Source organism: Rhinolophus sinicus, chromosome 11, assembly GCF_057876585.1.
Source record: "Rhinolophus sinicus isolate RSI-liver-muscle chromosome 11, RSI-T2T, whole genome shotgun sequence".
Lineage (NCBI taxonomy): Eukaryota > Metazoa > Chordata > Mammalia > Chiroptera > Rhinolophidae > Rhinolophus > Rhinolophus sinicus.
Window position 1 is genome coordinate 13,224,869 of NC_142511.1, and position 24,984 is coordinate 13,249,852.

General features: G+C 39.7%; 1 protein-coding gene across 1 annotated transcript in view; it reads left to right on the forward strand.

The window, feature by feature from the left end:
• Positions 1 to 24,984, forward strand: part of C11H1orf21 (chromosome 11 C1orf21 homolog) — a 194,162-nt gene that overhangs the window by 159,599 nt on the left and 9,579 nt on the right. The window contains exons 4-5 of the mRNA XM_019738074.3: positions 10,090 to 10,166; positions 17,425 to 17,485. Of these exons, the coding sequence (XP_019593633.1) occupies positions 10,090 to 10,166; positions 17,425 to 17,485 (138 nt within the window). The remainder of the gene's footprint in view (positions 1 to 10,089; positions 10,167 to 17,424; positions 17,486 to 24,984) is intronic.

A 24,984-nucleotide genomic window follows, 5' to 3' on the forward strand; every position in this document is an offset into this window, starting at 1 on the left:
TATTATAATAACTGTGTGAGAGAGGGTGGGGTGAGAAGGAGAGAGAAAGAACGTGCATGTAGGCATACATACGTGTTTTGTTTGGGGGTTTTTGCCCTTCAAATGTTTTCTACCAGATGACTATTGGACAAGAGATACAGCACTCACATTTATGAGATTTTATTTCAGTATCCCATTTGCAAAATGGGGTAAAATCTATAATGATTCTATTGAATTTTATCAGGAAACCTTGGATTTTGGTAAAAGATAGATTATAAGTCTTCTTCACATGGTAAGCGTTTCCACCATGTTAGGGTATACTTGTATGTTACAATATGAGCAGGGTTTGTTCTTGTTTCTTTTAAATTATGCTTCAGAAAAGTGGACGGCACCTTGTATCTGAGTCTTAGTACAGGGCATGCTTGTTATTTTGAACACAAAGTTTGGCGGAAACATATCAGCCTAAAACACTAACTTTAGTCAGTGATCCCTTTAGTTGCTTGTAGGTCTTCTGATGGAATCAGTTTTGATTCTAAATGAGAAAAAAAATCTAATTGAGTTATTATTTCTGTGTGTCATCCTATATAAGCCTTTGAGCATTTACTGTGTAACAATAATACAGAAAATGGTGAACAGTATAGAGATTGTCACTACTAAATGGGTATTTATGGCTTGGAATCAAATTTCCAAGACAGCAAACATACAAAAATTCAAACTACATTTTATTTTAAACAAATTAGAAAGATGATATGTCTTGGAAACATTAGAAAACTCAAAAAGTGTCACCTTATAGTCAGGCTTGTATGGTTCATTAAAGCTCTTAAACATGTATTTTAACATATTTTTCTGTCATTACCAGCTCTAGTTGTTTTGGAAGGGGAGGGCGTTTACTCAGGAAAACACTTTTACTTAAGTTGAGAGGCAAAGGATGGAGGCACAATCTAACTGGCTATTAAGACTTATTTGTCTAGTAGGATCTAGAGAGAGTGAGAAGAATGAAGAAAATGAGATCAAACATTCAGAAACCGTTTTACATAATGGTAGACTTAGTAAATGGAGGCTTCTTGTATCATTAATAAACCCCTAATTTGAAAGCCTCCTAATAGAAATACCCCAGAGAAATTAGGAATGACAGAGCAGGGGCCATAGATCACCCCTCTTATCTTTTCTCTCCAGCTTGGTGTCACGCTGCCCAAGGGGGCCCAGTCCCATTGTGGTCCTACCTCAACAATAAGTGCTCGTCTCACATGTCTTATGGGAAGGTACCCCAAATTCGAGGGGACATGTGGAGAAAGAAATAGGGAAAAGTCTGAGAGCTTTTCTAGAAAGCTTCGAAAGGACCGAGAAGATAAGCAAATAAAGACATTCATGGTTAAACACACCCCTCCAAGCATTTCAGGATCAATTCTATTTGTAAAGTTTAAAATGAAGATATTTCTAGGACCCCATTTCTCTAAAAGCAGAAAGAAAAAACAGAGAATGGTGCTTAGTCTTTATTGCCGAAGTACCATATTTCAATTTTAAAGAGCTTTTTCAACCCAAAAGCTAGCTACAACCAAACAGTCTTTTCCTAGCCTTGGGCTAAAAGTACATCAATAGTGGAACAATGTCAGATTTGATTATTGACTGTCCAGACTGTGTATAGAAATCTGTGACTGACTCCACGTTGTCAAATAATCATACCATGACAGAACTGACACTTGCATTAGCTAGAAAGCCTAAGGGCACTACTAAAACATCAACTTCCCTTCATTTACCATAACTTCTGATGGGAGAGGTTGCAAAGGCTACAGAAGAGAGAGTATATGGGGCCGGGAGCTAAATTTAGAATTAGTCAGGACTCATCCCGGAAGTGATGGAAGACATCATAAATAAAAAAAAAAAAATCAGTTCTTTTCCACCAGTGAGAAACTTAAATTCCCATAGGTGAAAACATAAAAAGATGTTTTTCAAAACACTCTTTTCAAAAAATCATAATACGTGCAACAGAGAATTTATGTATTTTTAAATATGGATAGTCATAGAAGAAAAACAACAACACTTTTTCCTACCGAGAGTTCATTGGCAGAAGAATAAAAGATGTGTGGTCACTATCGCTTTTCTTCTCCCAGCAAAGCCCCTCATTCCTGCTAAGAGATGCCACCCCCTTACCACAGGGTGTCTCACAAAAGGCAGGCAGGGAATTCTTATAACTGGGGCAAACAGGGAAGACCCTCTTGCCGGTGGGGCCACAGAGTTGGAAGGATTGCATCCAGGGTTGCCACAGGATCATGAAAAAGAAACGAAACCCAGGTGATAAGCTAAGATGAGAACCAGCGAGAGAGACGAGGTATTGCTCGACCCCCTGGATCCAGTCAGGCCTGAGCTTAGATTAGATTCACAACTGTGAGGTCAGCCAACCAACTCCAGGCCTTCAGACAGAGGTTCTTGCCGTCTGCACTGCTTCTCTGCTCTGAAGCCTAAGTGTCATTTCCTTCAAGAAAAATGTATCTGCCCAGCCTGTTTTTGCACTAATAGCCATGTCACCTTTCCTGTGCTTGCCCAGAAACATACCTTTACTGGGAATGTCAACCTATCCATTAGGTATACACAACAAGGAAGAAAAAAATTGTCAGCTAAGCCAGAAATGGAGGCTGTCCTCAACCATGCCATTTCCTCTTACATCTCCCCTACATGTTTAGTGGGCCTCAGATTTTACCAAGTCTTATAATTTAGCATTTGGGGTTTTTTCTCTGACATTTGCAATTGTGCAATGAGGGCAGGGAACTCGTTTTGTCCTTTTCTTGTCGTTTCTCTCAGAGCCTAGCACGATGCCTAGCATGGAGTGGGTGCTCAGTCATTTTCTCGACAGCTCTCAAATCTCGTCTCTATTCCCAGAGCAGCTAATTTAGTAATACGAGCTATCATTTGTTACGTGCTTCCTGTACGACAGACAACCCAGGGAAGTACGTACTACTTTTATCCCCACTTCACAACTGAGGAAACCGCAGCACAGACGTTGTGTAATCTGCTCAGGGTCAAACAAGCAGGAAGTGGAGAGGCAGTCTGACTCCAGAGCCCGAACTCTTGGTTTCTGCCCCTCTTGTCTGAGTTCAGCCTTTCTTAGACTCTTTTCTGATTTATTGGCACAGCTTCCTGACTGCCTCTCTGCTTCCATCTCTGAAACACAATTCTGACATTTTGCCGGAAGCTTCAAAAACTCAGTGTCCACCTGTGTTTCAAAGGAAAATCCAGACGCCCGAGCATGAACCCTTCCTGGCCCAGCCCCTACCCACCTCACTTCCTCATCTCTCATATGCCCTCCTGGCACCCCAGGCTCTCTCTGACTATACTAGACTCTCTGTGGTTCTTAGTACAGGCCATGTTTTCTTCTTTCCCTGCCAGCGTATATATTCCTGCCCTCTAAACCCAGCCCTACCAGGTTCCTTTCCCTGGAAGCTTCCCTGACCCCCTCCTCTGATCTCTGAGGAGGTCATTGCAAGTGCGTCCACCACACATACGTACTTCTATCATTTTAAACATCTGTTCCCTTTCCTGTTTGTTTTGAGTTCATGAGGATTATATCTCTGATTTCTTCACATAGTCTGTCACATAAGAACCATTAAACACTGATTTAGTGAAGAATGGGACTTCACTAAAGAAGTAGCTTTCTCTACTGTGGTTTTCCACTGTGGTTAGGATAAGCAGAGCCCTCCTGTCAGCCTGTGCTGACATGTAACATGTGTAAGACATAAACTTCTACACTATTAAACTACTGATATTGGGGGTTGTTTTGTTATCGCAACATAACCTACCCTTACCTAACTGATACAAACATCTTGGGCAAAAATTAAATATGGTTGTTCCAAATTAGTTAATTCTCTGGATGTATATATAATACTTCTCTGAAAAACTTGGAGATAATATCATCTTGTTGAAAATACCCTTAACTTAAACTTCTCCGTGAAATTTGTAACATTATACTTTGTTTCTTTTAATTACTGACATGGTGACCTAATGACTTTGTTCTAGATTTATTGGTATACAATTAAATCTGTTCTGAGCAATTTCTTACAACACTGTTTACTTGTTTCAGGTTGTTTTGAATGTTTCCAATCTACCTTGAGAAGCAACTGTGTGAAAAATATTAGGTGCTTGAAAACTGCTTTGCCCCACTTAACAATTTGCTTGATATAAAATGATGTACATGGCTGTATTTTAATTTATAGAAAAAGAATTTTCATAAAGCTAAGACTTTTCCTGCCAACTTCATCACTACTCAAGAATTCTAACAAAATGCTCATAATTCTAATAATATCTTTGGGCAGATAATTATAATGGAAGTGTTGACTTGATGTAATTATAATTATACTGGTAGGCCCCAATCCATCAACAGTTGCATCCGGTAGTTTGGGCCTTGCCATTTGTTAACACCCATCAACTCTCGTAGAAAGGATGTCGCAGAAGACAGGAGATAAAATTATTTTATATCTGAAGGAGACAATGCCCTGTCATGTTAATACCACTTGAGAAATCACACAAAGCATCAAATGAGATTGCGTTCTTAGAGAGTACATTCTATAGGTTACTGCCCCAAATTTGGAATAATTACTCATTTGTTTTATAGCTGAATGTGTTCCTATTTTTTAAAATATGTGTATGCTCCCCACCGCTGCCACGAAATCTCCTAATTCTAGTTAATAAGATTTCTGAAATTCCGTGACTCAAATGGACACACAAACACAATCTGTGAGTAGGGCGAACCCTTGGAAAGTTCATATTTAGTGCTTTTGAGTCTTTTCTCTGTGTCAGTTCTTCACTAACAGTCTTAGGAGTTACTACTCAAACCCCCACTACTTTTCTCTAGGTCTCCAGCTTCCTGCATCCATCTGGCCCCTGGGATTTCTTTACACGGTTGGGCCCAGAAAAAGAAAATGAGATTTCTCTCATACTTCCAACCCAGAACCAACTCAGGGAACCTCACAAGGCTGCCACGGCCTAAGCCTTCTCAGACTCAGTGGGTCAACACAGTCAAAGAAGTGACAGAAAAAAAGAGATTTCATCTCTCGCCAACAGAGAGGTGAAGTTTGAGGGATTTTTCAAAGAAGCTGTCAGTTCCCCCTTGGTAGTCTGACTTACCCTTTGGGAGATGTGACCCAGGGGTTGGGGCACAGCAGCATAAATGCAGTTGGTTTGATGGTCCCCAGCATCGGAGAAACTGAGAAGGGAAAGACAGGTTTACTCTAGACAATGACAAGTGTCTGTTCTGTTCGTAAAGAAAGAAAATTCTGCCAAGCAAAGGAGAAAGTTGTTTGATGTACTGTTTAAATAAACCTGTCACTACCTGACATGAGTTTGCAAACATTTTTGAAAAATGGAGGCTTTTTTTTCAACTAATGGAGCCCCTAAGTATAAAACAGTTCGAAGGGTTGCTACTCTGGTGGGCCTCTTGACCCCCAAGACAGCTCTGCAGAACCCCTGGGCTCAGTTTGAAAACTGCTCTGTGGAAAGCCAGCTGGGGGAATCCTAAGCGTAAAGGTATCTTTTTCTCTGAAATACAAGTTCTCAAACTTTTTTGAGTTAAGGTCACGTGGGACTCTTGTTTAAAATGCAGATTCCTGGATTCCTGGGCCTCAATCCTAGAGACTCACACTCAGGAAGTCTTGGGTGGCGCCTGGAAACCTGTATTTTAACAAGCATCCCATATGATTCTGGTACCGGTATGAATAAATCATGAAAATACTGCTCCACAAACTTCTTGCTGAGGGCCGTTTCAATGGCTTCATCTTGGTTCCACTTGGTCCCAGTTTATTTTAGGTTCTTAGTTTCTGAGTGTCCCATACCATTAAGATAGTTTTTTCTTGCCAAGGGAAACAATATCTTAGTACCTCTTCCGTCATCTCCCAGTTTAATTCTCTGTTCATGTAACTGGCGCACAGCAAACTGGCCTGGCTCTGAGCCCACTGCTGGGTCCTCTCTGGCTGAGGTTCCCATCAACTTTGTTCTTCTTTGGTTTTGTTTGTTTGCTTGTTTCCTTCTTTCTTTCTTTTTCCTTTTTCTTTTCCCTTTTTTTAGACAGAGCTCTTTAAACCTCCTCTTCCCCAACAAACAAACCCAAAGTAGAAATTAAACTATTACATGAATACAGACTGGTTTATTGATGCAAATACAGCTAATCAGTAAGCATATCCATGCTCCATGCAGGAAGGTATGAGTTCCTCTGAGGGACACAGAGAAATATAAGAACAAATCCAAACAAGTCATATTTTTAAAATAAATAAAGCCCAACAATGAGACACCCATTTGAATGGCAACAATCGAAGACAATACCAGGTGTTGGCAGGGACGTGGAGAAACTGGAACCGTCATATACTACTGATGGGAATGTAAAATGGTGTCACCACTGTTTTGGGAAAACAGTTTGGTTAAATAGTTAAATATAAACTAAGCATAAATCTAGCAAATCTGCTCCTAGGAATCTTCCCAAGAGAAATAAAAATACATGTCCACACAAAGACTTGTATGTGAATGGTCATAGCAATATTATTCGTAACAGTCACAAACAGGAAACAATCCAGATGTCCATCAAGAGATGAATGGATAAACAAAATGTGGTATGTCCATACACTAGAATATTATTTAGCAATTAAAATAAGTGAAATACTGAAATATGCTACAGTATGGATGAACCTCAAAAATATTATACTAAGTGAAAAATGCCAGACGCAGAAGGATATATATATGTGTGTGTATATATATATATATATATATATATATATATATATATACTCACACACATATATATATACACACACACACATATATATAAATTTATATGAATCTAGAAAATGCAAATCTGTAGAGAGATAAAGCAGACCTGAGGTTTCCTGGGGCTACAGATAAGAGCAGGAAATAACTGCAAATGGAATTGAGGAAACCTTTAGGGGATGATAGAGCTTTTCTAAAACTGGATTGTGGAAATAATTGCCCAGCTCTATAAATTTACTAAAATAATTTAATCATACATTAATAATGGGGGGATTTTATGGAATATTAATTGTACCTCAATAAGGTAGCTAAATATCTTAAATAAAACATATAGCATAATTAAATAATCGATACTTCCTTTCTATGCAAAAAAGACACTACAGTCAAAAGTGTGGCCTGTGGATCCTGAGGGTCCCAGAGACATTCTCAGTCCTCAAGGTCATTTTCCTAATAATAACTGAGAAACTTTTTTTTTTTTTTTTTGCTGTGTTGACATTTGCTCCGATGACGCAAAAGCAAGGATAGTAAGACTACTAGTTATCACAAACCAAGGCAGTGCCACCAAACTATCAATAGTCATTGTATTCTCCACCACCAGGCCCTCAGTGGAAGAATGCATTCCATTTTCACTTAAGAATGTCCCTGATAAAGCAGTAAAGATTATTTAATTTTATTATTAAATCTCGCGCCACGGATGCATATGTTTTTAATAATGTGATGATATGGGAAATAAAGCATTTCTTCCTTATGGATGGGTATTCAGACTTGAGTATTTGGCAAACCTTTTCTCAAAGATGAATGAAGAGAACCTATGACTTTAAAGAAACAGTTGGCAGTATCTGTTGCCAGTCATAAAACTCAAACACTAAACCAAAATTAGAATTTTGGAAAACTTTATACTGCCACGTGCTTGACAGCTTTTGTCAAGACTTTTCTGATGAGATTGGTGGTGATTTTAACAAATGTGATTTTTTGCATATTGTATAGTGAAAAGTGTCAACATTTGGAGAATATAGGTAAAGAGGTCTTGCTACTAAAAAGTTTGAGAACTGCTGGCCTAGTGGCTAAAAGCATGGACTCTGAGGCCATTCTACTTGGGTTCAGATTCCAACACTAAGACTTATTATGTTGTAATCTCAAGTAAGTGTTCACCTCTCTACACCTCCACTTCCTCATCTGTAAAATGGGGATAATAATGGTACCTATCTCAGAGAGGTACTGTGGGCATAAAAATGAGTTCATGTATGCAAATATTTATGTAAATATATTAAAATGAGTTAATGTATGTAAATCACTTAGAATAGTGCCTGACTTACAGTAAGTGCTCAGTGAGTTCTTACTATTGAACTTGGTGAATGGTGATTTGTAAAAATTACATTATAAACATAATGGCTAGAAATCTCTATTTAATTATATGTACTTTTTTTCTCTAAGGGGGCAGTCTGAAGCTGATTTTCCTCCCTTTGCCTCCACCTCACCTTTGATTCTCTTACTTCCTGCCAGTGCAGGAAGTTAGGTGCTGAGGGTGACCTCTTCTCTCCTGAGCAGGAGTGCTCTGCCTATCCACTGTGTTTCTGTTGTTTGGGGGAATTCCTTCTTTTCTTAGCAATCACACAATGTGTTTTTAAGGAAGATTTGGTGAGGCAATGTGATTATGCAGGGCACAGTTTAATACATTGAATATAAACAGAATACCATTCCATGTCATTTGTATCCTTAGAATTAGAAGCTGCTTTCTTGCCTCAGCAATGTTTAAAATTACAACGTATCATTTAAGTTCAACGAGTTTGAGAAAGTATGTGACTAGAGAAAAAGTATAAGGTTCTGTCGTAGTAAATATGTCCATGTTCAATGCTTAACCCATGTGTATAGCAAGTTTGAGGGAGAACATGACAAATTTGGAGGGAACCTACATCTTCTTCGGTCCTGCAGAGAGACTGCATTTGAGTTACTTTTATATCTAATTGTTAAAAAGAAGTTAATTATTTGCTGACATAATACATTCATTCTACAAATGTTTGATACGTGCCTGCCATAAAGGGCCAGGCCCCTAAGCCAGGCATTGTAGCCCCGATGGTAAAGAGAGGACACGGGCCCTGCCCTCCTCGAGTTAGTGCATTAGGAATTTCAAATTGCTTTCCCACCTGCTTTGTAAAAACCAAGGTAGTTCATCTGTTGTTCCCTGACTACATAAGCAAAGGGAACAGTATGTATTTTATGCTTTTTAAATGTTCATGAAAACGTTGTTTAGTGGAGGGTAAGGAAAGTAAGGTAAACTGCAAAAGAACTGTAATGATTCTTTTCCTAGAGGTTCACAAACAAAATTACCCTCTATTTTGGAATACTAATGTTATGCAGATAAGCTTGTGTTTGATGGTAAATAACGAACAGCCAGGGCATATAACTCATTGGAATTTCATTGACGTAAACGGCTTTTGCTGTCCTAGGAGAAATACGAACTCAAAAGAGTTCATTTTGGGAGCATCTCTTTTATGGGCCACACATTCACCCTGCCTGTGGTGAGAATGGTGCGTTGGCCCACGCGAGTTGTTACACCTGTCCCTAGCCTGGATCTTTCAATATTGCCACACCTCCGCGTTTTGAGGTGTGTAAATTGGTTTAGAATAGTCTTTCCTTTCACTTTAGGAGTGTTTTGTGAGCAAATGGTAACGCACCTTGAATATTTTTTAAAATAATAATGTTTGTAAAAGTACAGAGCAGAAGTGTTTGAGGTATTTACTGATATATTGGTATTTTATGATTTGAGAGTTTTTCTTTCCCATGTGGCTGGTTTATTGGGAATAAGAAATCAGATCAGGCTAACAGCCAAAAAAGTGTCTCTTGAATATAGGCTAATATTGAATTTTATTAATTCAATTGAATTTAATCCCAATATTTGTTGTGCGTGGAAAATTGTTATTTTTACTCACGTTCTTGTCCCTGTTACTGACAGGGCCTTGTGCAAACTTTATGTCCCAATAACTACGGTTAACCTGAGCAAGTCAGCAATGGCTGTGATTGTGCCACTGCTGCTCTTCTTAACATTAGAATAGTCTGTTCTTTGATTCTCTTACTATTTTCAATAACTCAACCTAAAAATCAAATATTAGTTGCACATAGTCTCCTAAACAGAGTCAGCTGTTATAAAGCGAATTTCTCTCTTCAGGACTATGTTCCCTGTTAAAATATTTGACAGTTCTACCTGGCCTGTGTAACATCTTTGTAAGGACTTTTGTCCCTGTGAAGTAACCAACTGTGGCAGGTCCCAGATAAATCTAGCATTTCTGTGATGAAAAAATCATGCTATTGTTGAATTGCTGATTCTCATCTTGTCTCTTACATGTGTACGTTTATGTGTTTTAGGAAAAAAGTGCCAGTTCCAATGCAAGACTTAAAACAAATAAAGAGATTCCAGGATTTGTTCATCAACCCAGAGCAAAGTAAGTTCTAGATCCTTATTTGTTCTATTGTTCTTAAAGCTAAAAATATTTGCAGGGTGAGTTTCATTTTGCCTACCAGATAATCAAGACTCATTATAAAGCTTCAGTAATTGCAACCAGTGTGGTTTAGTCTAACAGAACAGAGAGTCCCCAAACAGACCCACAATGTATGACAGAGCCGACATTTCAGATCCGTTAGAAGAAAATGAAGGGGGATATCTTTATGACCATGCAGTGGGGAAAATTTTTGACTAAGTCACAAAAGATGCAAATTGTAAGGAAGATGATTAATTATTATGATCGTATTAAAATTAAGAATTTCTGTGTATCAGATATAGTAGGAGAGTAAAAGGCCACAAAATGATGGAATCGTTTACAATACATAAGTAAAATATAGAGAGCTCATGGAAAAACAGGCTGAAAACCTGAATGACCATTTGACTGAAGAGGAAGCATGAGGGTGCCAAAAACAATGTATACACATTTTAAGAAAGGAAAAGACTGTATTAAATTGTAATACTCAATATATACCGATAACAAAAGATGAATACAAGTCATGTGTATACATTTTTTTGGCACCCCCCCCAGTATATGTAAAAAAGTCACTTCGTACCACAAGGTTAGCAAACATTTGGAAGTCTGACAATACAAAAGATTGGCCAGAATGCGGAACAGACGCACTCTTAACTCCTGCTGGTGAGAATATAAATGGATACAATTACTTTGAAAAACAGTTTGTATTATCTCGTAAAATTGTACCTACTCAGACCTTCCCTGCCTCAGCAACTTCGCTATCAGGTACATATTCTAGAGAAACCCTTGAACATGCGTGCCAGCACAAATACCCATGGCAGCATTGTTTTTGTGAGCTCTTAAAGGTAAAACCCAAATGCCCATCAAAAATATAATGGCTAACAAAAATGTGGCATAGTCTTATGATGAGAAGAGTACATATCTGTGGAAATGACTGATCTATAGCTACATATATGACGATGGAGGAATCTCATGAATGTAAGGCTGGAGCAGTATCTGCCTATATATAGTTTCCTTCATATAAAGTTCAAAAACAGGCCGAACTTAGCAATAGATATGTATGTCGAAGAACAATAAAGACAAACAAGAAAATGAAAAGGCATTAAGCATAGAAGAGCAGTTCTTTCTGACTGGATGGAAGACAGTAGGACCATGGGTTCTGTTTCTTTATCTGAGTGGTGATTACATGGGTGTCCCTTTACTTACTATTATTTAAAAATGTACCAATAACCTTACATGTTTTCTTTTCTATGTGTTATGTATTTCACAATTAAATAGTTAAAGAGAACAATGAGTAGTTTTCTAGATTGTTCTAGAACTGAAAATACCTTGGTGATAAAACTCACTTGGTGTGACTTTGAAGGTACCTCCCTTTCCTTCAAAGAGGCTCTGTTATCTCAGAGGCTACAAATCTTTTTAGTGGGGTTCCCCCTAAATATGAACAAATTCTCTCTGGGGGTCCTGATCATGCTAGTACATTTGACACAGTCACCCCCACCCTAAAATAAATTTGACCATTACATATATGTAATAGTTGCCCCACAAGTTAAAATCATAAGCATAAGAAGTTGTGACCCTCGTTCCTCCCAGAAAATTGAGACAGAAATAACCTGATCCGTAATCAGTTTGACCTGGCTCAGTGTTTGGAATTACTGTAGCCATGGCTACCATGATATGGCAATTAAGACTCTTCAGGGGGTGGTGAATGAGCTCGGGCTTCATTTTTTTAATATAAAAAAAAAAAAACTAGACACGTTAAAATCCACTTATCATTTTCAATGTCAGTATAATGGCCCAAGTGATTTTTGCAGCCTTAGGTAAATGCTATGCTGCAATCACAACCTCCCTGGTCCACTTCACTGGCAATCACTTTGATCTACACTAACTTTATCTGCCTTTAGGGATCCCAGATATATGATGACAGAACCAAATATCTTTTCAGCCAAGACGTCTGAATATGTGCTATTTTTCAATGTTTCCGTTATCTATGAATTCTAAGAAGAGCCTGGATTAGAGAGGTTTTCCTTTTTCCTTTAGAGCGAATACGTATTTAACTTGGACGCACTGAAACAACACACTTTGCAAACTGGCATCGGCTGAAGCTCTCAGAGAAGTTGATTAAATTGGCGTATGTGTTTACATTAAAATTATGAAGAAAATCCTCTGTTTTCTACACAGCAGCATGCCTGTGTGTGTGTGTGTGTGTGTGTGTGTGTGTGTGTGTGTGTGTATTTTAAATTATGAGTCAGAATGTTGGGTCCCTGGAATTCAACTAAGAAATCTTTCTGGAGGGCCAAGACTCGAGGTTTACTTTTCCTACTTGCTGACGTATTTATTATGTAGTTGTATAAAATAAGATAATGAGGGTTTTTGTTCCCCATGAGTGGAAGGACAATCTCATACCAGACAATAGCTGACTTATTAATACTGTGTTTCCCCAAAAATAAGATCTAGCCGGACCATCAGCGTCTTTGGAGCAAAAATTAATTTAAGACCCGTTCTTATTTGACTATAATGTAAGACCCGGTATAATATAATATAGTATAGTATAATTAATATAATATAATATAATATAATATAATATAATATAATATAATATAATAATATAATGAATATAATACAATACCGGGTCTTATATTAATTTTTGCTCCAAAAGGTGCACTAGAGCCAATGGTCCAGCTAGGTCTTATTTTCGGGGAAACACGGTAATGGTCCTCACCTTTGATGCAACACATAGAACACATTCTTACTGACTTTGTGGTCTCAGGAGAATGTCCTAATGTCTTTGAGCTTCAGTTTCCTCAGAGAAGAAAGGAGGTGAGCACCCCATCTTAGAGGACTGGAGAGTCAACAAAATAATGTATGCCAGTGCTTCTCACAGTGCCTGGCACTTGGTAAGAACATCTTAATAATTAGAAACCATCCAAATGCCCTTTAACAGGAAATTGGGTAAATGTACTACACTATATTCACACAACGGAATATTAAAGTTAATATTAAATGAGTTCACTTGAAGTTAATATTTAAATTAGTGAAAACGAATGTGCTACAGCAATTCCCAGTGCTGGATGGATCCTAGCAATAGAAGAAATGAGTAAGCCCCGAAAGATTACATAGAGCATGATGCACTCTTTGAAAAAAAGAAAGTGAAAAACAACTAAAATAAATCAGATGCCTGGGTGGGGAGGTACGTGAGCTCTAGGTTGTCGTCCAGGTCCCAGCTTTTGGTTTTTGTTTTGGTGTCATGGTTGCTTATTACACTATTTTTGAAAAACAAAAGCATTAACGAACAAAATAAAAGTGTGCCATGCGTGAACCACTAGCAAGGGGGTGTCATGATGTGAAGATTAGAACTAACCCACTTCCCTGAGGTCCAGTTGAAAAAGAACGATGATAATCAGGAAGAAATACCTGTGTTCAGGCCGAGATTTGCCAGGAACCCACTGAGTAATTCGAATTTCATGTTTGCAGGTGAACTCTTAAGGAAGGACGACCTTGCCCTCTCATACTTTTGTGGCTTCAGTTTTTATTATTTGGAAAAAATTTTTTTAAGTCACTAAACATGAAAGCTCTTCAAGCTCATTTTATCTACCTTACCTTCATTAGTTTACTTGTCATTAAGATTCCATCGTGTGATTATCCCTAGTCTCATGGAGCTGAGACATCGCAGAAAGAGCCTTTGCCAGCTCAGGGTTAACTCACAAAAGCTTTGCCACGCCAACTGGGGGCCACAGGAAGTGCTCCAGGGGAGGGCACTGGGTTTTCCAAGGTTGAGTTGTAATTATTAGAGAGAAACAGGAATTACTGAAATTGTTAAGATTTATCAGTGACATTAGGCACCAACATACAGGCTTTAATAAAAGATCTTTAGATCTAATTAATCTTAGCATCGAGTATTTATACTTCATAAGCAAAATCATGAGCGATTCAATTATTCCTTTCTAATGTCTTTGAGAGAGAAAGCGAGTCTGCTTTTCCTCCTCCTTAATCCCCACTCACAATCATCAAATTGTGAATCAGAAAAGCATTTAAGGACTGAGAGTCATTACCTAGGGACTGTTCCTCACAGTGCAGTTTATATTCTTGAACTTAAACTAGTATTAACGCCACTCTGTTGAGAAGAGGGCATCCACATTTATCTAGGCGGGAGTTAGAGGATATCGGGTAATTTATTTCCTCAGAGTAAAAATTCTGTTTCTGCCCCTGTTGGAGAGATTTCAGGGCTTCTCTTTGAAACAAATCTATGGAGAACAGCCAAATAAGCATCATGATTTCAGGTACACCATACCTAAGGTGATACCCAGGTAACAGGGACCTCGTGTGGGCATTCGTTCCATCTGGCAGTGTCTGCCATGCTCCCAGGGATACTGGAGTTTATCTGAAAGAGCTCATTTAGTGCATCTGGATCTGATAAGAAATCAAGTCACCTTTCCATTCCGTCTTCTGTCTAACACAGTCTACGTGCTGTGTTTCAGGATAGCAAGATAGTGAAGCAGGCTGGTGGGTGACTCTTCTTGGTAGGTTTTTAAATGAGCCAAAGGCAGGCAGGGAATGTTCAAACGCTGTTAGATGAAGAAAGATTTCTCTATCAGAGGGTATGGTCATAGAGATGTACCCGATTGAAGGCCGGTTGCCTATGTTGGGTTAGAATTATTTCTCAAAGGGCACATGAGAAGATGAAAATGGTAGTTTATTTCCGGACCATTGTACCCTCTACCCCAGAGTAAGGTTAATATTCAGTTCAGGATTCAGGTGGGGTTGAAAATACACTGATTCGGTTTGTCTAATTACTTCTGGGTTGGGTGGGTTTTGTTCAGTTTGTTTTGATCAAGGGATATATATATATTTTTTTAATGGTTAGGAAAGATGTCATAAAACTACTCAAAACTGAAACCATTGAGGTTTTGGTTCTCGCTTTAGCGTATATGCTTCCTGAGGTGACCGCCATCACCTTGGATCTCAAGCTCCTGATACGAACACCTGAGCTTGGGCATTCTTGATCACTGGGGTGGCAGACACATTTGCAGAGTTGCTTTTACTTAAGGCTTTTACTTAAGAACCTCAGAGACCAGCCTGCTGGTTTTATAGATGAGGAGTCAGAAGCCTGTACTTTCCCCCTGCTAACACAGTGTGCTGCCTCTGAGGGGTCACAAACCACATTCATTTAAATGGAAATCACTTGGTCAATTAAATATCTGTTGCCCTCCTGTTATATGCAAGGCAATATATGCTAAAACCTCTAACCCAAACATTTCCACATTGAACATCAAATCCTAAAAATGCCATTTTTATGTGTTCTCTTAGAATTTCCTAGAAACAGACAGCTAACTAGCTAACCATACATGTATGTATGAGTATTTATAATCTTCATGACTTTCGTATTGGGACCCTGAGCTGTCTGACAACCTTATCTGCTGAGGGCTTGGCCAGGAACAGGAAGGATGCCCAAAGAGTGGGTGCCAGAATATTCATGTTTCCCACTCACAAGAAACCCCCAAGCTCGGCCTTGGAGCCTGACCACATAACTTCAGGCACAACTCGACCAAACTTGGCTGTGCTGTTTCCAAGCACGGAGTAGAAGCAGCAGCTGGGAAGGAAACTGCAGGAGGACGAATACCTCCTCTGAGGAGAAGAAATGAGAGAAAGAGCTCAAAAGCAGGCAAAGAACAAAAGCCTGAAGTTCCGGGCCATTTTGCTTCAGAGGGGCCAGCTCTACCCATCATAGAGTGTGTGTGTGTGTGGGGGGGGGGGGGGTGTCCCAGAAGATTATTGTGATTTAAGATCATGGAAGTGCCCACTAGTCATTAAGGAGAAAATTAAGTAATGCCTGTGATAGATCCTCTATTAAAAGAGTGTACAGCTTAGAAGACTTGCATCCAAAGTGGCTCAAATGAAAAGTGTTTGGCGCTTTAAAGAAGTGAAAACATGAGGAATCTGGGGAGACTCAGCTGTGCGTACTGGCTTTCCTGTCCAGCCAGAGACAGGAGACTGTTTAATATATTCTCATTATCCCAGAGTCGGCCCCGCCTTTCAAACCTGCAATAAGACAGGGCTTGTTTCTGAAATAGGGCATTTACTTAATTTCAATGATCGTATAAAGGACAGCAAAAGTTACGTGATATTTGTGCTTTGTAACAGTGAAAGTTGCTGGTCAGATATTTTTCATGGTTTTCCTTTTACATCAGAGCTGATGCCACTGTGCTCCCAGATTTAAAAATCTCGGTTTACACACCGGGGAACACCTCCTTGGAGCCCCATTATCTGTCATGGGAGGGTTTGGGGTCACTCGTGCCACACTTTGCTCACCACACCTAGACTGGAAGGGAAGAAGCTGTTCCGCAGCCACTCCCCCACCCACCCCCAGCCAACACAACCAGCAGGCACCAGCAGTAAGTGAAAGAAACACTGTGCAATGTGTCTCTCACCCCAGCATCCGGAACCTCCTTGGAACACCCACAACTGCTAATATCTGCTAAGTAGAAACGACAGTCACTGAAACCTTATTGCCATCGAGGTCCTCTCTTCCCCACGCCTTTTCCATCTGTGATTCTTCTCTGCTCCCCTTACCTTCTATGCACTGTGTGCATTTCACTAAGTATGCTGTCAAGTGACACAGGACAAGCAAGCACACAGGACAAGTGCTCTTCGAACCTGCTTCCTGACTTAGTCCCACATTTCAGTGGGATTTCCCAGAGAGATACATGTGCTGTCGCCAATAGAGAAGGTGTTCGGGGGCCAGTGTCAAGCGCTGAGCTCATTGGCTGCCAGCCCACCCCTAGACAGTCAGCTGAAAGCGTGTTGGTGCTGACAACCTCTGTAAAGTGCACCTTTCAGTATAATAACTAGGACATATTTTCTTCTTTACAGTTACACACAGGGTTGAGATATGCCATGTGCTACTTGCCTATGCTTTTTTTTTCCAATCACAAATGTGTATCTGAAGAAAAAAATTTGGCATGCCCCTCCCAGTACCGTCACTATAAATAACATGAACACTGAAAGAAAATTGTATTCCTTAAATTATAGGTACTGATAGAGTATTATGAAATGCATTTGTAGGATTACTGTAATAACATTTATCTTTACTATAACTTCAGAGTATTTCAGTGGAAAAGTGCAATAAATAAATGTCTGCCCCAAAGTGTAGAGACTCAGCATTTTTCTTGAGGGAGCCAGGTTTAAGCAAAAAACTGAAATGTGCACGTAACTTCTCTCTGTTTTTCAGCATGCACACCTCTGAGAGCCAACAAGAATTCTTCAGGATGCTGGATGAAAAAATTGAAAAGGTAAGAAGTAAAGATGAGTACGTGGTTCTAGGGAAAGATGCTAACTGCCTCATGAGTTAGGGTACCAATGTTCTGATTTCTGTTACAAAGCTGTTCTTGTAAGGAGATGAGAGAGGGTTAAAACCAAAGTAGCCCCCCCCCACACACACACACACACACACACAAATGTGGTTCTGAGACTATTTAATGTGTAATAGACTTCCTAGATCCTGTACTACCGTTGATCATTAACTGACGTGTGCAGAGCCAGGTAGAGACTAGTAAGAGGCTTTGTCTAGAGATAGTGTTGCTATGACTCTGTGTTATCTGCAGTTGAAGCCCTGCTCTGACCTCAGACCACAAGCAAGAGGGTACCTGCCAAAACTTACCGATTACCTACTATATGCCTGACCCAGCTCTGGAGTGTTTTACAAATATCACCTATGTGTTGCCATCAATGCCTGCCTCAGGGTAATGGCTGCGAGACATGTGTTATCTGCATTTTACAGACAAGGAAACTGAGGCTCAGAATGCTTGAGTGTCTTACCCAGGTTTGCAAGGATAATTATAATAACAATTATTATAATTATTATTATTATTTCATTATTCTCCGTCTCTATGGTTCCAGAGGGGAGTCTCCAAGTTGCTTCTCTAGGAATGTGTGGGTTTTTTTACATTGACAGTAAGCTACAGAGTTGATCCGTGTGGAAATCGAACTTAGGCCCTCAGAGGGCCATATGCTAATCAACTGAATGCAGTATAAACTGTGGTAATAATGACAGGCTTACATACTTGTAGGATTTAAATTCATCACTGCAGAGGGGTGCATTTTAACTATTAAAGTTATAAATCTGAGTATTATCATTTGAAAGCTGTATTCTGAAGAAAAGTGAAATCGTAAATTCGGAACATATCACCACTATGGTTAAGGCATCGCAGGCCAATTTTACCTTTGAAAATTTTTGCTTTAATTTTTATTTCTTTTAAACTTTTTGTGGTCCTTTTATCTGAGCATTGCTTCATGAATTTCTAAGTTATGATATATGTCACTCAGTGGAAGATAATAAAGTCTTAAATTCATCAGTATTTCAGCAGCAGACCCCACTCTAAGATGAACCCCATGAAAGAATAATGGTATAATCTTCTAATGCACCGTTAAAAGACCAGTTAATACTACCAGAGTGAAAAACAGAAATGGTAATTACTTAAAATGGTAGTTTCATCTATGGTGCTCCCTGACTATGCATAAATACTCATTTAGAAGTGTAATTTTTTATTTTTAGTGAAATTTTGGCTTATGCATGACTTTTTAGATGGAAAATTTAATCCAGGAGTAATTAACCAAGTTTCACATATTGGTTCAAAAGCTGTTCAACTTGCTGAAATATTTTGTTTTAGTACAGAGAAGCATAAAAAAGAAATATTTTGTTCCCACTGTATTGGTGAAGATCTTTTCTTTCTCGGTTTATTTGGCTTTTTTTTCCCGCTGCTAGCTTTTTGGCAACAAAAAGATCTGCTTAGTAGAGGTAGTCTGTAAAAATTGGAACCTGAATTTTAAATGATCTTTTAAACAACATTTACAAACTCTGACAAGGCATTTAAAATTATCTACCTCCTTTGCTGTGTGTTTCCATAATTGAAATTCTGCCTGTTTTTACTCAAAATTGAAATGCATTGTTCCCATCTGAAATTCGACTTCCTGTTTTCCTTTTGTATCTAAAGTATAGATTATGATGTGTTTATCACAACAAAAGCAAAATTTGTAACTTGATCATTTATTAGATGGGAACTTCCCTGGATAAAGGAGCATTTGTAGATTCAACATAAATCGTGCCCCTACTATTGAATACATTTCTACTCAAAGAAGAGCTATTGTTTAATCTGTGACATTCTCCCAGTTAACAGATTTCTAGAGGAATTTTCTATCCTCTCTGAACCAAGCTTTTCTGCTGCTTCTATCTTATTGAAAGTTCCTCCTTCGGAATATAGTAAATATGCTATCCTATGTATTACTTAAATGTTAAATCTCCAAAAATTAAAATGTTCCTTCTTAACATACGTGTTTGGCTTGATGCAGTCTTCGTCACAGTTTAAAGAACCCAAATTGGAAGCTGGACTCTTACAAATTATTTTCCTGACTTTTCAGTGTAGCTGATATTTCTTTGGTCCAAGCTATCATGAGGACCACCATAGATGCGACTCAAATCTATTCTTTAAGTTTTATAGGGTTGATTGAAAAAAACGATTAAACTCAGAGTGCCATGCTAAAAATTGGAGTCCCTCTCAGAGGCCCTGAGTTTTTAGATTTAATCTCTCTCAGAAATGTCCAGGAATTCCTTTTTTCTTCCTTAAATTGATATGAAGCAAAATTGACTGAACCGTGAAGATTGAAACATGCCATTCCTTGATGCATCCTTTGGTTTTACTGAATGTCTATTACCTCTTAACTCTCCTCTGGATCCCAAAAGAAATCTCAGCTCTGTCTCTCTCAAGACAGATCTAAAAAATAAAATAAAACTTCAAACAATAGATATAAAAGTACCATTAGCATAAAGAAACTAGGACTTTTCGATGGTTAAATATGTATAGTGAAACTTAATTTGGGCTTCAGTACACAAATTCAGAGATCGTCACTGTGCTAAGCGACAGTTAACCTTTGCACCACAAACAGACCCACGGTTTTCTCAGAAATAAACAGTGGCACAGAAAAGCAGGTAGCAAAAATGCATTGAAAAGCTTTTATCTAGCACTTACTGAGTACCAGACATGATGCTAGCTACTCAGAATAGAAAAATCGATAGGAAACATGGGATACAAAATAGGTAAGGAACAGTCCCTTGGCTGAGGTGTTCGATTTTAAAAGTGAATTTCTTTAAAAATGTAATTGTTTTACTGATGGAGGAGTCCTTCATCTATCCCCCACCCTCCCGCCGTTGTCACTGTGAGTCAGATTCTTCTGTATTGGACACAAGTTTTGGCTGGGTCAGGTGCGAAACTTGGAGTCCCTTAACCAGGCAGCGGGGACACAGCTTCTTGGACACTTGGTACCATGTCACTGTGCTGGTGTGTGCAAGGCCAGGACACGGGGCTGCCTCTGGAGATGACCAGGGGACAGCTTTGGTCAGATCAACAAGAGTTCAAAAGAGCTTTATTTTTTTTTCCAGTATTTTTTTTTATTAGTTTCAAGTGTACAAAGCAGTGTAATAATTGGACATTTACACCCCTCACAAAGTGATAACCCCCCACCATCTACTACCCCTCTGACATCGTATAGAGCAGTTACAATTCCATTGACTGTATTCCCTATGCTATATAACCTCTGTTTCATTGGCATTTGTTTTGTTCTTTTGGAGAGTAAAAATCCTGTGAAACAATGGAAGTGTCCCCTTTATTTTTACATCGTTTTTTTTTTTTCTTTTATCAAGATACCTAATGCTGTTCCACTGGAATCTGTAGTTGTGCCCGACACTTCATAGGCCCCTGAACCTTATGTGAAGGGGTCGTATTTGACGAATTTTGCAGCTTAAAAAAAAAATGAATTTACTACAGAGCAAGGTAATGATTTTAAACTCTGTAGTTAGAGGAGAACGAAGCTATCTAGATTATTAAAACTTGGCACCATGGAGCAGTTTCTGAATATAGTACCAAATACAGATCACTTCTAATTGTAAGATATGCTTTCTACTACTTTCTACTATATGCTTGAGTTTATTTTGTAAGAAGCAGAAAAGGTAAGCACACTTTTAAAGTACCTGTAATATTAGTATCTTCTCCAGGCAAAAACAGGGACTTAAAATGTCTAACCACTATGCTGTACACCTGAAACTAATATAAAATAATAGTGACTATCAAATATAATTTAAACTTTTTTTATTTTTTTAAAGGAAAAATTAAACAGGGACTTATACTTTGCTCTATGGGGACGTAAGAACAGCTGGCGACTAAGGAGCCTTTTGCCCTCTCAAAAACAACCCTGAATAGTAAATAAAGAAGATTTCAGTACAATGTCATTTGTATCTGGTTAGTTTTTCTCATGCAAGACTTCTTAAGGTTTATTGGGCCATGGGTGTCTTCTTGGAATCTTATCAATGTTATACAGATTTTTCTGTATAAAAATGCACGTGATATCGTATACAAGAAATTCTTAAGTAAAATGTACAAGTTTTATAATTCTCTGGAGCCACCTGTCCTTGGGCCACAGGCAAAGAACTTGTGGATTTCTTTAAGACACATTTCATTAATGTGTTTCCTTCAGATCTAGGGCCCAGGTGACCCAAGCCTTGCCAGAGACCGTATCCATATATATCTCTGATTTTAAAGAGGATTGGGAAACTGAGGGGAGAGAACTCCATGCAAACCCCTTCTCCCTCCTTCCTTCCCTTTCTTCTTCTCCCCAAAAACTTCATGGTACTTCACACCTGAGAGTGAGCTCAGTTTGCCTACTGTACCATCTCATGTATCCCTGCATGACTTTGAGACTTCGCCTGTTAACTGGAATTACTCAGTGTGACATTTTGAAGAAATGTCTGAGAAAGAGCAGCGTGTGGATTGAATTCAGCTGGTTTTAAAAGATGTTTATCGGGAGACCTCTGCGTCTACTGAAAAATCGTTTACATTTAGAGAATGTTTGGGTTCCCGAAGTGGCCCGAATCCCTTGGCGCCAGAATTCACCTTGTTAGTGAGAAAGATCTTGGTAAGCCTGCACTTACAAATTTATTTCAAGGGCTCCTTCTCTTAACACTCCATCAGATCAGTCTGAATCCACCTTATGAATCAGGGTGTCAGAGACCAGAAGGTGTTTGCTTTTCGCCTGGTGAAGAGCGTGACTCGTGTGTCAGGTTTGGTTCTACACAGAAACGATTCCTGTAGTAGACGGCTGACCGTCAGAGCTGCTATAGAATCAAATGTAATGTTTGGCAGACGTAGCTGATGATAAGCTTTACTTTCTGCTGATGTATGTAAAGGCCTCCTCAGTGCATGCTAGTGATGAGAAAATGTGGGACTGTTGTATCAGACCCTAAAGAATGTCCCATGACCTGCCTCATGTGCACAGAGGAAGTCATGGCATGTCCCTCCCACCCAGTTTGTCACTTTCAGTAACAACTGAGGTCCTCAACACTGGCGGAGAGTTGCTCTTGCTGACATGTGTATTTGGGAAGTGGGCTGGGCTGCCAATATCATCCCATTAAGCTAGTTCTTGCTCCATGGTAAACATAGTGTGGTCTTGCTTTTGATGATAACCCAACCCATCCTTGCGTCTCCTTTCCCGTCATCCCCCTGCCTTGCCTCCTCTCCTATGTGTACCGTTTCTCATCTGCCAGCCGAATGAAAGCTGTAGACAGGGTAAGGATGTGACTCAGTCCTGTTTTTTCTCCTTACTACCTAGGTTTATGCCATGACTTCTTAATAGCCGTGATGTTGACACTGGTGTAGGAACCACTGGTGAAGTGGGTGCACACCTTCGCTACCTCACCTATTGCTGGTAGCTATGTAGCATTCCCACGTAGCTGATAGCAGTAGGTGATGCAGACAAGGAAAAGAAAGCACGCATCAGGCCTAAAAGAAATGCAACTCATTCAGTCTCTGCTCATGTTCTTTTCCCCGGAGGGCTTGCTTTCCAGAGAATCCTTGAGGTTCTTTCAGTCTGGCTCTTTAGAGAACAGCAGAGGTGCATTCAGGTTCTGGAACAATGTAGTGCCCAGATGCAACAAGAACCATGCCACGTGTATGAATGAAGTGTGGCGGACAGTGCCCTGAACGCCATAACAGTGTATGGCGCAAACTGAATTTTGCCGTGGGTGCAAGTGCTTGGATCAGGGAAGGCAACCCAAGGCACCACCCCGAGAGATACAGTGATGTCCATGTGTGTCATTCCCTTGATGGGTTCCCATTCTGCTTCTCCCCATCCTCTTCTTGGGCTTTGCTTTTCCCTTCTTCCCTACGTCCTTTGTGTGTGGCAGCCACGGGCATTGTTTTAATCCTACAGAGAGCGCAGGGGCGGGGGATAGAGAGGGTGCCAACCTCCATAAGGGCTGCTTTATTATTTAAGACTCTTCAGAAGGACTCAAAGCATTGAGCAGACAGTTCCCTCAGGCTACGAATGAGGTTTCATTTATCTTTGTGTCCCCAGAACCTGGGACAGAACGGTGGCTTAATAAATGTGTTGAATGAGTGAATGATGCAAATAACACCACTGGGCTTAGCAGGAACCAAAGCACACAAAGGAAGGGCATGTGGTCGGCCAGACTCCTCTAGGAGAGGTGCTCGGCGTGCTAGAAGGTGCTCCTGCTGAAGGGCAGCCCAGCAGGTACATAGCAGGTGCAAGACCAAGAAAGCGGAGCGAGAGAGTCAGGGAGAGAGGCAGCACGGAGCAAGAGAGAAAGCCTGTGTTTCCCACCGGGCCACGTCCAAGGACCTGCTCCAGGAGAAGCTGGGTGACCCCAGGATAATTGGTTCACCTTTCTTGTCCTCAGTTTCCTCACCAAAAAATGGGGATAGTAATACTAAGCTGTCTAAGAAATTCAAGAAAGTTTATGTGGAGTCTCTAGAAGAGGGTTTGCCATGTTGTACATGCCTTGTAATTGGTAGCTTTTCTTTTGGTTGAAGTTGCCTATATCTGTATCCTCAAGGCCATTTGTAAAGATTTGGGGAAAGTTGGGGGCGGGGGGTGACTAAGACTGAAACTCGAAATGAAGAACTTACCAGTTTGATATAGAGACACTGCACATACACACACACACACACACACACGTGCATGCACACATTAGTGTGGTATGGTTTTACATGACATATTTATAAATGGCATCTGTTACATATTTAAACATTGATATACACATAAAGTACAGTTTATTTGATGTAGTATGAATGCGATATGAATATTGAAGTATCAAAAATGAGCTAAAGGACACATACCAAACCCATGACCAGTGTTAAGCCTGGGATGCAGGAAGGGAGATGGGGCTGAGACGCAAGTTTCATTTCTTAGGGGGGAGGGTGGTAGCTAGAAGCCAGTGTTACAACATATCACTACTTCTTATGTCTGAGGGATGGAAATACAGTGTTTGTTACACTCTTTATACTTTTCTGTAGCTTTTAAATTTCTCAAAATTAAAAGAAGTCGATGAACACAGGAATATGTTTGCCACAAAATGTCAAGCGGAAAGAAGCAGATTACCCAGGGGTCACTGGCCTTGCTCACACCTTCTGCTGCATCCCAGTGTGTGAGGTTCAGTGGAAGGAAACCTTCGGGATGGACTGATCTACAGGCACTAAGCCATGTTCTAAGTCCCTGAAACTCTCCTCTTTCAGATTTCATTGGAAATCACTCCTATTTTTAGGGCTCTATCGTCATGGCCATAGATGCATGGACCTCTATTAACTGCTGTTCTTTTTTGGCCAGTTGGCCAAATGTGTGACCACCCTTCATTTACCAGAGCTTCATAACCCATTGGGCTGATAGTCACCACAGACTAGTCAGCTCTGCTTGTCCCAGCCTCTCCTGTGTCCTCTGGGCCTTCCTC